This window comes from Porites lutea, chromosome 7 (genome assembly GCF_958299795.1).
Source record: "Porites lutea chromosome 7, jaPorLute2.1, whole genome shotgun sequence".
Taxonomy (NCBI): Eukaryota; Metazoa; Cnidaria; class Anthozoa; order Scleractinia; family Poritidae; genus Porites; species Porites lutea.
Genome location: NC_133207.1, coordinates 14,316,822 through 14,331,821, shown reverse-complemented (window position 1 = coordinate 14,331,821; position 15,000 = coordinate 14,316,822). Strand labels below are relative to the sequence as shown.

Genomic DNA, 15,000 nt, shown 5'->3' with positions numbered 1-15,000 from the left:
AGTCACGTTTTGCGGGCATGTTGATAGCGTCATTCTAAATAGGTAACGTGGTCATTAACATGAGAAACGTGTCCCCAACAGAGGACATATACAGTTCCCATTTTAACTTCCCCTGCCTTCTCTTTTGCCTTCTGTATTGTAATCTGTGTGATATTTAAATTCTTATTATCAGGCACTCTCACTATTCACAACGAGCTGGAAGGCCTGGTTGCACGGTTTGTCAGTAAACCTGCAGCTATGGTGTTTGGAATGGGATTCGCCACCAACTCCGCAAATATACCCGCCCTGGTGGGGAAAGGAGATTTGATCATCAGTGACGAGCTCAACCACACCTCCCTCATTTTAGGAGCGAGACTTTCAGGAGCTAAAATTAAAGTCTTCAAACATAATGGTAAAATGAATTTAATAACTATATCTGGTGTATAACATTCGATAAGAGTATTAAGTAAAGCGCCATAAATGGGTCGATAAAGAGCTTTAGCAACGGCGACGGCAACGAAAACGGCGAAAAAGCAAGAGGTTCATATTAACAAAACAACATCTTCTTCATGTGCGTCACGCTCTTTTTGTACATTTCTTTGCCGTCGTTGCCCTACCGCGAAGGACTTGAACACGTGAAAACGTGAACACGTGAAAACGATTTAATTTTCTTTTTTTCTGAACTTAGGCCTTCTGCACAGTAATGCGTTTTCAAAAGTTTGCGTTTTCGTTCTTCATCAAAAACGCATCGATCGACTCGCGTTCAGATTACCGTTTTGATGCGTTTTCGACTGTCCACACTAAAACGTTCAAAAACTATAGAACTCTTTGTTGTGACGTAAGTTGAACGCCATGCGCATGCTACAAATGCACGCGCCTGTGATATTTTCGGTCAACGTTTTCATTTTGATACGTTTTCGTCCGTCCACACTAATACGATATATATATGAATTTTGATTTGATTTACTTTCAAGATCATCGATCGATGCGTTTTCGCTAAAAACACTCAGCGGGTTAGTATGGACCGAAGGCCTAAACGCATCGAAATGTATCCAGCATTTGACAAATTGAACAAAACAGAATAAGGGAGAAGTAGCCTGAAGGAGCGCGAATTAACTTTTTTTTGTGTGAGGTTCTGGCGGCTTCCGTCGCCGTTGTAGGTACTAACACTCCCTAACGACTTACGCAGCACCTCTTTAACGCTAAAGTAACTGGTCTGATGTCTGCGCGCTGTTTGGACTGTTTTATCACATACTTGGCTAAACCACACTTGCATATCTTTGCATTACTTAGTAAACTAAAATAGGTCCCCTTCTGGCTGGGGGGGGGGGGGGGGGGGGCAGGGCTAGGAGTAGAAAATTTTCTATTCTCCTGCGCTCGGTTCCAGGAGTAAGCTTTCAAAGCACTTGGAGCTGTAGCATTTTTCCCTTTTTTTCACTATTAAATACCCATGTTATCTTATGTTTAACACCAGTAAACCGTCCTTCCGCGCTTTACAACACCTTAAAAGCGTGGAGAGGGGGGAGCGCTATGTCCGCTGTAGCCTGTTTCAGCCTTTTGCAATGTCTCCCACGCAGCCGTTTTTGTCTCGTCGCGCAAAGATCCTCCCCAAGGGGAGGGGAGGAGCGTTGCGTCACGAGACAAAAATGGCTGCAAGGGAGGGTACCCTTTGCAAAGGTTGGGCACAATTACCCAGACTCAATAGCTGAAGTCTGCTTTGCTTCCTGGTTGGTTAAAAGGGGAAGGTGCAACTTAAGTGAGTTGAAATGGATTGATTAATGATATTAAACAACCCTACTCCCCCGCGTTCATTGTTCAGGCAACGTCGTTTTTTATATTTTCTTTGTCTTCAATACTTTTCGCAGATATGAAGTGCTTAGAGAAGACCCTAAGGGAAGCTGTTGTCCAAGGACAACCAAAGACGCACAGAGCGTGGAAAAAGATTTTAATAATTGTTGAAGGAATTTATAGGTAAGTCTAAAGGAAAGTTGCTTCGTCTGTCTCAAATCTGGGATGTCTCTTTCAGCATCTTAAATTAGAGATACGTCTAGGATTAAACTCTGTTGAGACCAAGGAAGGCCCTTGACCAAACAGGTGTAAAAATCATGCGCAGACGGGTGAGGCGCCCATCACATACGGCATAAGAAAAGGTCTTGCAGAGCTAAGATATTCTGAATCATGACAAACAATTCATATCAATGAGATGATAAAAGAATCGCACCATGTAAGAAACTCCAAGACAGTCTTGGATTATGGATTCCACGCTATGGACTCAGGATCCCAGGTAATGGATTTCTGATTTTTTGTCAGTGGAACGTGGTTTGGATTTCAATCGTCAGCGGATTCCGGATTCCTTGAGCTGAATTCCAGATTAGGAAGCCCTGGATTCTGGATTCAACAAGCAAAAAATTTCCTTAATTCCGGATTCTTTTAGCAAAAATTTGCCCGATTCTGGAATCCACATTTCCTTACATGGGGCGGAGAGAAAATCCCATAAAATCGATCCTCTCACATACGTTATGTAGGAAACACAGCAAGTTTTGGCTTACGGGGGTGCAAATTTCCACCCAAAAACCATCGTCATTTTTTTTTATTTTTAAGCATGGAAGGTTCATTAGTCAAGCTCCCAGAAGTTGTTGCCCTTAAAAAGAAATACAAAGCGTATCTTTACTTGGACGAGGCCCACAGCATTGGTGCAATAGGTCCTCGTGGAAGAGGAGTAACTGATTACTTTGGAGTGGATCCTGATGATGTCGAGATCATGATGGGTACATTTACTAAGAGTTTTGGTGCAGCAGGGGGGTACATTGCGGCGTCTGAGGTAAGAGCCCTGGTGGCCCTGCGTAATGTTGGCTTCTCTATGTAACAAAAACAATCTTGTAAACAGGGGCGGATCCAGAAAGTTCAGAAAGGGGCGGCCGGGACATATGGCATTTATATAGAGACTATTTATATATAGATACTATTTATTTTACCAAGAATTCTCTAAAAATAATACAACATTTCACGGAAGAAAGTTTGGCCACCGTCCACTCGGCTAACCTCTAAATCCGTCCATGGTGAATGGTTTGAACCCAGGAGTGTGTCATAAACAGCTAAAATATGATCTTCTTGGCGAGTGTTGTCCTGAAAATCACTATTGGTAAACGGCGTGGCTCACGTTTTGAAAGCCTGTGTGAAAGTCATTATTAGAGCCTAAGTGCCAGTTGTGACTCGTCAGTGGATAGTTCTATTAAAATCTGGATATTGACCTGGGCCCGCTTCCTCGAAAGGTGGTTAAATCTAACCCAGGATTAAGCCAAATATCAAGCACGAACATGCAATTCGAGGTTACAAAATACTGTTGAGTCTTTACTACAAGGTACAGTAATGATAACACAAAATGTTACCCTAAGCAGCGCATTGGACTGTAAAATACAAAAACGGAAAAAACCATAATCCTGGATTAACGCTAATCGGCCTTCCAGGAACCGGGTCCCGATTGCTCAAGATGAGGTCGCTTTAGGTTTCAGGGTACCCAACGACAATTTTTGGAAAAAATCTGTTCGGAACTGACGATTTGAGGTCTAGAATTTTCGGAACATTTGTTGTTAAATTTCTTTTTTGCCTACCTCTCCTAGGATTTTCGAATTCCCCAAAATGGTATAATTGCCCATTTTTATCGGATTTTTACCCTAAAAAGGTCACTTAGAATTTTCGGGAGCCTTTTTTCTGGCTGAAATTTTCGAAAAGGTAAGTTGTGATCCCTATACTTTTCAGATCACTAGACTTTCAGCTAGGAAATTCGAACAGATGAAAAATTTTTAGGGGATAAAAACATGCCTATATCTACCGTTTATATACTAAAATACGTTCAATAGGCTATGTTTAAGTAGTTTTGAACTATATTCTCGTTGTGTGCCCCTGAGGTGTGGTCGTATGTAACGGTTTTGCCACGACGTTACCGGCTGAAAGGTGTGCGTTTTGATCCGTTAGTTGGACTCTTTCCTCTTCAATTGTAATCTCGGTCGCGGGCAGTATATATAGTTGGTTGATATAGTTGCATTTAGTTTATAATTATTGCTGTTTACTATTTTCTGATGCCCCAATGTTTACTTTTTTGAATATTTTTATTTTATCGCAACAACCAAGCGTCCCCCTCGAGTCTGTTTTTGTTTTTAAATTGTTCAACTCCTTTCTTACCACCAGCATATGATAACTCTTTTGTACTAGGACATAATAAACCATATCCGTGGAAAATCCCATAGTGCTACATATGCATCCTTCATGTCCCCACCGGTGGCGATGCAAATTATAAAGTCAATGAAAATTATCATGGGAGAGGACGGAACGAATAGAGGTATGTAGATCCTTCCATGCAGCCTAAATACTGTTTATATAATGACGTTCATTCCAGTTAAATTCTGGATTTGAATACAGAGCACTTAGCCTACAAGCAAGCTCTCCATTTAGGGGAGTCTGCCCGTTGCGAGTCTTGCCCTTGCTCACTCGCGCGTTCTCTCGCGACTTGCTTCGCTTGCCATAAATGGAGAGCTTGCTACTGTAGCAGGCTACAGAGCACTGGAATCGATAATCAGCCTCAATCGAGCTTAGTGCTGTTCCTTCTGTAGCCTGAGAAAAGAACCGACACTTCGCGACGCCACCAAGGTTGTTTTCCCGCCAAATGACGTCAGAGGAACGCACGCCGAAATTCCATAATGATGACGTGTCACTACCCGGGTCTGGGGAGTGCATCTGATTGGTTGAAGAGCAATTTCCCTCGCTGCACGACCAATCAGAAGAACTTGCCCAGATCTTGGTTGTGACACGTCATCAGTATGAAATTTCTGCAGTCGTTTAATTGTCAGACGTCGTTTTTGCATTTCGCGGGGAAAACACTTTACCAGCGTCACAAAATGTAAGCTGTTTTTTTAGGCCATCCCTTCTGCTTCTTGAATGTTGATTGAGACGAGTGTCCATTTTTGTTCTGTTTACGTACGTTTAAAGGATAATTGTTGCTATGAACTTTTTTGTTTTTCAATCACAGGTAGACAAAGGATTATGGCCCTGGCAGAGAATAGCAGGTAAGCAAATGACATGAAAATTTGGATAAAATTTCGTGGTAAACATTGAGAACTAACTCTACCAAAATCCTTATATATTGGAAACTAGATTACTTAACTTGCTCAAGATATTTAGCCATTAAAGGTGACTAACTAAGGGACTCTTCTTTCATCTCTGCGAGCAAAATTTCTCTCGTTAAATTAAAACAATTTCGAAGTTAGACTAAGTAAGATTTTGTTTTATGTATTTATTTTGCACCACCACTTCTTACGTAAGATTAAAGCATTACATTCAATTTGAGATAACATTCATAGTACCATAATTACAACACAAGATATAGTCTTAATCTTGAATAACAATATTCATAAAATTGGTTGATCAGTTTAGGATTCTGGGAAACTGCCCACCTACCCCTCCCCTAGGTAATATAGAAGGATCAAAACATGTACAGTGAGTGGTGAGAAGACCGTCAGAAGGCCAAAGTTTTCCGGTACAAGAAGGTCCCACCATGATTTGGTCATTGATTGAAATATATATTTAAGACTACAGGGGGCAAAAAATACAAGGGGTGTAGGATGGTAAATACGAGATTCTGCGAGACTGAGAGACCCTGGTTTCAAAATTCGAGACCCAGACTTCTGCTTTTTTAACAATTCCGAGCCCGAGACTCTAAGCGCCCAAACATCCGAGATAATAGTAGAAAAATAGCTATCGGAAGCCCACCAATATACTGCTTTGTCTTATTTTACTGCAGGTTTTAATGTACCACCTCAGTTCGATAAGCTGTATAGTACTCGTGAACTCTGAAAAATTCGACTTCTGAAGGCAAATTAGCAAACGGAAAGAAAATTGACAAAACTGAGACCTGTCGGCAAGAAAAAAATTCGAGGCTCGGAGACGCAAAAATCATCAGAAAACGAGACTTCGAGATCTAGGAAAAAGCTTCCGAGATTTCAAGATCGGGCCAAAATTCTGCGAGACCCATGTTTTTCGAGATACCATTCTATCAGACCCTAATAATACACTTTAGGCAGTTTCAGGGGTATGAGAAAGAAGGAAGGTCCCGAACACACTTTTTGAGATTAGCAAAAGTGGTGGAACTAATAGTGGTGGAGATAAATATATGACTTTTGATTGAGTATAAAGATAAATAAAAGAGTTAGTTAAAATTAAATTTCTAAAGAATATAAATGCTTTATCTGAACCTCGCTCTTACACGCCGCTGTTTAACAGGTACTTTAGACAGAGATTGAAAGACATGGGATTTATCGTGTATGGCCATGAAGCCTCAGCAGTGGTACCCATTCTTCTTTACTTGCCGGCAAAATGCGTGTAAGTCAAGTTAAATTTATAGAGGATTGATTCTTTGTCTTATTAAAATATTGCTTAATGTCTTTCTGCACTTTTGCATGCGTATATGTGAAGGTACGTGTTTTTGCATCTGTCCCAAGTGTTGTCACTCACAATTCATCTATACTCTCTTTTAGCGCCTTCTCTCGGGAATTGTTGAAAAGAAACATAGCTGTAGTAATCGTTGGGTTTCCTGCCACCTCTATAATTGAAGGCCGGGCGAGAATCTGTCTCTCAGCATCACACTCGCGGGAAATGTTAGACAGGGTAAGTTAAGGTCTCTTTGCAAGGTACGCACTTGCATGCCAAAAAATATATATATATAGATTAACAAACCGAGTTATGTGGAAAAAAGCAAATAGATTATAAAGCACAACATTTTTGATTCGTTTTTATGAAATATTTTTTCCTAAAACAACAGACTTTTCCTTTTTTACACCGGAATTTCGGTTTTCAGAGGAGAAACGCCTGATCTTTTTTGTGGATCGATATATTTAGAAAAAATGCGGGAAAAGCGCGTACATATATAAAGCATCAACACGCTGTTGTAAGGGGAGAGGGGGTTAGAGGTATTTGGACAATTGTGGGTACCTCTGGAAAATCCTAGCTTCGCCCCTGTTCTGTTTTAAATCATTTTTAATTGCAGTTGTCTGCATGCCTTAGCCTAAGCGTGTGTACTATAGATGCGATTTCCTTTTGATTTGTTGAGTTGTGTAAGGATTATCTGGTTGTTTTTTAGGCGCTAGAAGCCATCGATGAAGTGGGTGACATACTCTAGGTGAAGTATTCACGGAGGATACCCACAACACATCAATGAAGCTGAAGTGACAGTTTTTTAAATTGGGGGAAGTTGGTTATCGATTTTAATTTAGTGACTAAAAGTTCACTTTATGTATCTAGAAGGAATAGTGCGCTTTCACTCACGTGACCGGCATCTATGCAAATTTATTGAAGCAAAAGAAAGCATTTACATAAGAAAAGTCAACTCTCACAGGACTGGTTTGAAACACCAACATGGCCGACGTTTCATTGCCTTCGAACACCAATATGGCCGCCGTGACGTCATGTAAAAAGGCTCCATTAATACCCAAGGAAAATTGTTAGGTGACGGGGAGGATGGGGTCGATCGCTAATGATAGTTGCGCATGCTTGTGTTCATACTTACTCGTTCATGAGGGGCAGTAAACTGACATAAAGAGGAATGTTCTTACAATTTTTTTTTGCGATTTTGTTAAATTATACACTATTAGAGATACTGTAAAACAAAATGAGTAAGAAGATTTGGGGAAAATATAAAAATGGCAACAGGTCCGGGAGTACAAATTGCGTAGGTTTCTTTTCTCTTGTTTTGTTTTTTGTTGTGTTTTATTTTTCTTTTTGACGAGCTTATAATGTATTTTGAAGTCATAGACCGACTCTCCTGCAGACTTTGGCGAACCTTGAAGTGAGATGAAACATTCTAAATACTCAGGGTTAACTCACAATGGGTAGCCTACCAAGCAGGCCTTTAAACGGGAGGAAGAAGCTAAGGGGTATATCCCCGTTCAACTGCTGAGCACTGATTTCTCCCTTCGAAGTTTCTTTTAAACGCCTGTTACGCTCAAGCTCTGCCGTATACTTCAAGGTTTAGAATGGCGCCAACACGTCTGACACAGCTGCTTAAATTTGAAAAAGTGAGCATTTTCTGGCGAAAACACTGTTGAAGTGTTATAGCCTCAGTGGAAACTAAAGAGGAGTCGGGGTGGGGAACTTCTTGTTTCTTACGTCTGAGTCTACCCTCCCCCACCCATGCCAGGCTTGGTCACAGGCTAGGAATAGTAAGATAATGTTTTTTAAGTTAGTGTTACCAGAACCACACTATCGCCTGCGATTTTTTAAATCTTTTTAAAATTAGTTTATTAAATATTTCCGCATGTTAGGTAAGAATCAACGATGGAAATTCCAAATAAACTCTGTTGTGACATATTCATAGTTGTGAATACTAGTTCTTTGTTTCTAACCAGCCCGGCCTCTTAGAGACTCATGGTTGAAATTTCTCCTCGGAGATTCGCTCTCATAAGCTGCAAAGGAGAAAAGAAATACCACTATTAACCGAGAGTGAGTTCATTACAGGAAAATCTCAAACCGAGGTCTTGCCTTTAGCGAGGTCTGAGATTTCACTGTAATGGCCGAACGGATGAGATAAATATCCTATAGATAAGTGATTTATCAGTGGTGGATCCAGACCTTCAGATTGGAGGAGGGGGGGGAACGCGGTCATCCAGATCCTGAGAGAAGGGGGGGGCGGTCTCGAAAAAAAATTTTTTTTTTTGTCTAAAAATAAGAGGGAGGCCCGGGTCCCCCGGGCCCCTCCCCTAGATCCGCCACAGTTTATTATATGGCCTTTTTAGCGGTCGTACTAAAGAAGTTTCGGTATGCTAGTATTTTCCTTTCAGTTACTCACAAATCAAAAGAGTCGTGGAGCCGTGCAAAAACTTAAGAAATTCCCGGTTATTACAAGAAAATCTTGCCCGCTCAGCAGCCAATAAGAACGCGCGTACTATTGTAGCCATATAATAAATACCCGTAATAGCCAACTTCCCGTTTATGCACAGTAATGATCAACAAACTACTGCACTGTACTTCACTGAATAAGCTTTCCGCAACATGAACGTTTTGTCCTCGAGAACATTTATTTAAGAAAGATTACTTACTAATTCGTAACTGAAACGACTATTTGTTTGATTCTCGCTAGCGTGTTCAAACTCACCCAGTAATTGTTAATCATCTCTCTGTGCTAAAGCCAAAGAAAGCTGGAGACAACATTTCGCTTTTCCCATGGGTGACTAAAAATCCCTCGCTTTCCACAGAGCGATTTTCCTATTACCTTTAAAAATGGTTTCGGTAAGGGTTCGTCATTTGTTTTATCAGCCAATGGATGAAAAGATCAAATATGGCCTGTTCGTTTTCCCGCCAAAGAAAATCCTAATATGGAGAAGGCATTATTCGATTCGCCAATGGTGTTGCAGTATGAGGTCAAAGCGAAGTATCGTTTGATTTCTAGAAAGTTCTCGGGCGTGAAGTTTTTTCACCCGAGCGTTCGCTTAACCAACCGAAAGCCACGCGCGTTGTATCTGTTCGATAAACCAATCAAATCGCTGTATTTCCGTTCGTTTGTTGTTTCTGTTTTGCTAGCGCGTTTTCATTTCAAGGTCATACGAAAATCGCTCGATCTAGTGCGCCAGTGTTAAAGGCCATTTGCTACACTGCCGTGCAGAGAAGATCATTCTGAGCTCCTCCACCTTTAATCATCATTGCGGTCACGCTCATTGCCCCCCAGACACTTGTCTTATTATTCGACTGGTCTAAGAAAAGGTTGAACTAGTAAACAAGTAAAGCATTCAATTGAAACAATTCGAACGTCCCCTTACATTGTATGAGTTAGTATAGCTTATCCCATCAGTAAACACAACTTACTTTTCTTCTTTCATCCAAAGTTAAGTTAAATTAATGTTTTATGAGGGAACCCAGAATGACAGAAAAATCTGAATATTGCATTACTGTCCCAAGGACTTTTGTCCAAGATAATGTAGGCTAACACTTTCTTTTCTTCCAAGTATACTTAACAGCCAGGAGCCACATGAGGGAAACCACTTTATTTACAAATAATTATTGACCAATTAACATAAAATTATACTTACGGCATAGCTAATCTCTGTAAAGTAGAAATTTCTTTTTCTCCCTGAGACACAAAACAGGCAGAATCAAGGAGCATGGGAAGTCGTTTCAATTCATTTATGAAGATATCTAGATGTAGAGCACATGGTTCTAGAGAAGAAAACAAAATAATCATTTTAAATGGGAGATGTGCTAGCTCTCCCAGATAATTAAGAAGTCTTCTGGACTAATATAAATTAAAGCAACATGCAATCTCTCAGTTTCCCAGTACAGGTCATCATGTCATCAGGTTAAAATCAACTTTTTGAGCTCTGTTCAATAAATCCTCTGCAGTTTTTCTGGGCGATTCCAGAAAATATCCATAACATACCACAGTTGGTTTCTTGGAATTCTGAGGGTAAGGGGAGGAGTGGTTGGGAGGGGTGTCTTTGAACTGGAAATGCGAAGGCATGGGGGGATACTTACGATTAGAATTCTGAAGGAGTGGGGGGCTTTAAGATCTGGAATTTCCACAAGGGACAGACAAGAGTGTGTCCCTTGAAAACGCTCATTTTATGGACTTATTCAGTTTGCAAATAAAACACAAACTGATGACACCGCTGACGACCACTGAAGCAGGATACAAGACAAGCATCCATCAATCAGTGACGCTTTCATCAGCGTACAAAGAAAGTAGTGTGCGATAGCCCGGGGTTAGTGGATTTTGCTATTGGGCCAGTGAATTCTGTTTTTAACTTGCCTGACGGACAAGTGATATTTTTTTGAGGAATTTGAATAACAGAAGAACTGTGAAATCAATTATTCTACTTGTCAAAAAGCTTTCAGGGCAAGCTGAAGTCACGTCTGGGCTAGTAAATGCTAGCTTCAGCTCGCCCGAATGGCCAGCTGTAAAAATTATTTTCTTTGCATGCTGCTTTCATGTTTATTTGTAGAAGAAAACCAACAAAATGTGGCTTGTACATCAAGCTCCAGAGGCCTTAATGCTACAAAACATCCTTTTCCCTCTAGTGAAAACAGGCTCATCAAATATTTTGTTCATTCAAGGCAAAACATGCCTGGTCTTTTAACCGACAACACCATTTTAATTTTTGAAGCCCCTGGGATTGAAAGCGAATACTGACCCTGAAGGCTGGAAAATACATTCGATCTAAATATCTTCTGAGTGTACACACATTCATCGGAAGCTAAAGAGAAAACTTCTATTTTTTTAAATAAATTCTGACATCGACTGTGGAACTGCAGGACTGCAAGACTGTGGGAGCACTAGTTACCCACTTAATATTCACATTTCAGTGACTGCGGGAATGCAGGACTGCAGGAGCACTCATTTTACTTAGTTTTAAGTATTTGGCATAATAGAACGCGACTGCAGGCCTGCAGAAGCAGTTTTCAAGTAAGACATTTAGTGGGCCAGTATTCTGCAATAGCTCCTTTTGGTGTAAAATAAGCCATTATTATCCATAATGCATTTTGGATATTCCGAAGCCAAGGTGGGGTTAAATGTGGAAGCTGTTTGTGGTATGGTATGGATATTTTCTGCAATCGCCCATTTTCATGTGTGCGCTCGATGATCTCTGAAGGGAAAATGGAGGGTCTATAAACAGGCTATTTAATCAAAACCTTTTTTATCCTACTAAATGGATGGACCCCAGGGCAGTACTGACAATCTGGTCCATAGCATAAAAAGTCTTTGGGATAGGTTAGGTACCCCTGAGATGTACCATTCTCATTAAGTTTCTTCATTCCTATTGTTCCACCAGTGTACAGGACAAGAACCAAGGAGGTCTTGACTGTGTTGCAGCTCATACTGATGACTGTAGAGTGCAGTTACCAAGGCAACCTAATGAAGGAGGGAAAAGGGTCAGTCCAAAGTCCATCCACCACCCCACCCCTGCTGCCAGCATATGTACTACTACTCTTCCCTTTCACCAGGGGATTCAAATGCTTTCTTAAGTATCACTTCTGTACTTGTGCAGAAATCCCAGGGTAAAGAACTCCCATAAATTCTGGGTCTAGTGTGTGCTGCCCACAGTCTTAAATCCCGACCCCATAAATTAAGGATGAGATAAACAAAAATTGACTCTCTATTTTATGCCGAAACCTGAAAATTAAAAAGGACTCCCTATTCAGGGTAACACACAAACCTTAATAACTGGTAAACCACTTTCCTAATACTCTTGAGAAATAGTTAATTTTTAATGGATGATTTGTTTCTAGTGTAGCTGGCTGGGCTTTTACTCACTTGAATCTCGATGACACAAGTATCAAAGGATCAAACCAGGAATGCAATGCCAGCAAGGGCAAATATGATACCCTATTTAAGTTTCAAGACCCTCAAAAACCATACCCTATCCTGAAAATTCAATGAGTACAATGAGGAATGAGGAGTGTTAAGTAATTAAATAGGATAACTGGAATCAACATTAATATTGGATACGGGTGTATTAAAGTTAGCCTTAAAACCTTTAATAAAGCATCATGACGTACATTATACAGGGTACATTAATTTTATATTGAATAATCCACAGAAAATGTTAGTCTCTTTCAGACCTACATCTGCTATCTTCCTTCAGTTGTCCTTTCATTGTACTGGCTTTTATAAAATTACGCTACAATCAAGGACACACAGCATGAGTCACACTCCTCCGGTACCTCCTTTTCCCTTTCCTGTGTTGTTATATAATGGTTTTTTGGTACATTTGTCTATTTTAAGGTCAACATTGGAAGGAAGAGGGAAAAGGACGTGGAGCACAACATGTTAATATTAATTCAGTTTAGCCAAGTTCTACTGTCATGAATAGCCCACATTCGATATATTAAAATATTCTAACATGACTCCAAGGCTTTGGGACAAAATTAAAAATTTTTCAGGACTCCATTGTCTCGCAATTCCTAGCAGACTCGCACATTTGCAAAGAAAACCAAACCAAATATAGAAATATGTGAGTAGAAAGCCTCAGAGTCATGTTAGAATTTTAATCTATCGAACCTGGGCTATTCTTGTTATTATATTGTGTCTCCTAAGCCTAAAATGAATGAGTAAAATTTCATCCCAAACTATCACAGGCTGTGTAGCCAATGGGAATATAACAGGGAGTTTTGGCAATCGACAATGGCAACAGCAGTGAAAACGTCACTTATAAATGAATTAGCATTTTTTCAAACTTTGTAACATTTTATTCCAATTCGCTGAAAATGTTTAATGTAGGTAAATTTCCCTGGAGTTGATTTCTTGCGGTCAGTGTAAAACGCAGACTGCGGACTGCAGACTGCAGACTGCGGACCAGGGGTAAAATGCAGACTGAGTGTAAAATGCAGACTGCAGACTGAGAGTAAAACGCAGGCTTGGTGCAAAATGCAGAATAAAGACTGAAGACTTTTTTAAACATTTGTGCTCCTTCTTCTTCAAATCGGCTAGCCCGTATCGGTTACTCACTTCACTTCTTCAATGAACATCCGAACAGCTTGAGTCTGTGTACCTTGATTTGCAATACTTTCATAGAAGGTCATCCAAATATTATTTTTGAAATTCAATTGATGTAAAGACAAGTTTTAGCCTTTTTTAATTTCCTGCAGAACATCTTTCTTTGTTGTTGGAATGATTTACTCCCTTTTTTATCGCCATAATTCTTCCTGTACAGTATTTTGGGTCAGCAGCTTTCATTTAAGCGTAAACATCGTGGTGTTGTTTCGGTGTTGTACCTATTCACGGTCCCTGGTTAAGTATATTGAAAACTTCCCGTCTAAAGTTGAAGCGTGAGGTCTCTCTGGCGGAAAAAAGGTTCAAGATTGCGATTATGTTTTTGGGTCGTCGACGACGTTCTAGAGGAGAAAGTCCTGGATGGATTTGTGAAAGCAGATGTCGCCAAGTAAGTGTTCGTTTACATGTATTTGCGGGAGTTTTTGGCCCTTGAACCCTTCCACGACTGCAGTTTATGCTCAGTCTGCATTTTACCCCAGCCTGCGTTTTTCTCTTAGTCTGCAGTCTGCATCTTACACACAGTCTGCATTTTACCCCTGGTCTGCAGTCTGCAGTCTGCAGTCCGCAGTCTGCGTTTTACACTGACCGGATTTCTTGGGGACCGCACTCAAGTTTAGAAAGAGAAAGAAAATCTTGTGGTCGCTTGTTGAGGTCCTCAATAAAACGTGATATTAGCCATTTTCACGTCATAGTCATGCAGTAATGGCAAAGAAATGTACAAAAAAGCATGATGCACGTGCAAACTTTGTGTTTTGCTTAACAAACCTATTGGTGTTTTGACGTTCTCGTTGCCGTCGCCGTCGTCGTTGCTAAAACTCCCTAAGCAGAGGGTGGATTTTTGCCCATTCTTCTCATGGATGACTTTCAGGCAAATTCACCCCGCAAGTTTCTTTCACGGTCTTTATGTTGCCAGTTATTTCTGGCAAAACCCACCAACTATGCCAGCTACAGCTGAGTGACACAATAGTCCCTACAAATTATCAAATGAATCCCAGTTATATAGAGGGCATATCAGCCATTCAGGCCGGGGATTTTTCATTGACAATAATTACTTGAACCCCACCTATTTTACAATCCCCCTGGTTGCCCTGGGGTCCTACTCCTGGGGAAAGTCGACTATGACGTGCATTTAATAATTGTACTCTTACAGAGCTCGAAAACATTGACAATACGTTTATCACTGAATACAAACAAAGTTCACCACGCTCTTCAGGTCGCTATAAGTACAACATTCCTTACCCTGTCTCTGTTGTAGATTTCAGCGTTAAAGAGGAGCTCCCGTTTCAAACGACGTGTTACTGCCGTGTGGAACTAAGAAGCGACATTCCAGACTCTTTAAGAGCATTTCTGAAGCCTGCCAAAGCAGGCGTATTTTCGGGAGAGTTGAAAAAACTGACCCCCACTCCGCGGACTACCCACTGACCCCACTCCGCGGACTACTCTACGGACTACTCCGCGGACTACTCTACGGACTAGTCCGCGGACTACCA

At 40.7% G+C, this 15,000-nt stretch overlaps 2 protein-coding genes across 3 annotated transcripts in view; one reads left to right on the top strand and one right to left on the bottom strand.

Moving 5' to 3' along the window:
* The window catches only part of LOC140944986 (serine palmitoyltransferase 2-like), a 17,900-nt gene extending 10,750 nt beyond the window's left edge, over window positions 1-7,150 (top strand). The window contains exons 4-11 of the mRNA XM_073394102.1: window positions 173-391; window positions 1,845-1,950; window positions 2,581-2,800; window positions 4,192-4,318; window positions 5,006-5,042; window positions 6,256-6,354; window positions 6,510-6,639; window positions 7,112-7,150. Of these exons, the coding sequence (XP_073250203.1) occupies window positions 173-391; window positions 1,845-1,950; window positions 2,581-2,800; window positions 4,192-4,318; window positions 5,006-5,042; window positions 6,256-6,354; window positions 6,510-6,639; window positions 7,112-7,150 (977 nt within the window). The remainder of the gene's footprint in view (window positions 1-172; window positions 392-1,844; window positions 1,951-2,580; window positions 2,801-4,191; window positions 4,319-5,005; window positions 5,043-6,255; window positions 6,355-6,509; window positions 6,640-7,111) is intronic.
* LOC140944987 (L-asparaginase-like) overlaps window positions 1-14,880 on the bottom strand; it is a 255,222-nt gene extending 240,342 nt beyond the window's left edge. The window contains exons 1-3 of one of the 2 annotated variants that reach the window (XM_073394103.1): window positions 14,750-14,880; window positions 11,751-11,869; window positions 10,053-10,179 (exon numbers count right to left, since the gene is read on the bottom strand). In XM_073394103.1, coding sequence (XP_073250204.1) covers window positions 10,053-10,179; window positions 11,751-11,835 — 212 coding nt within the window. In that variant the 5' untranslated portion in view covers window positions 11,836-11,869; window positions 14,750-14,880. The remainder of the gene's footprint in view (window positions 1-10,052; window positions 10,180-11,750; window positions 11,870-14,749) is intronic. The other variant, XM_073394104.1, reaches the window with a different exon arrangement.
* Between the last annotated feature and the right edge of the window lie 120 nt (window positions 14,881-15,000).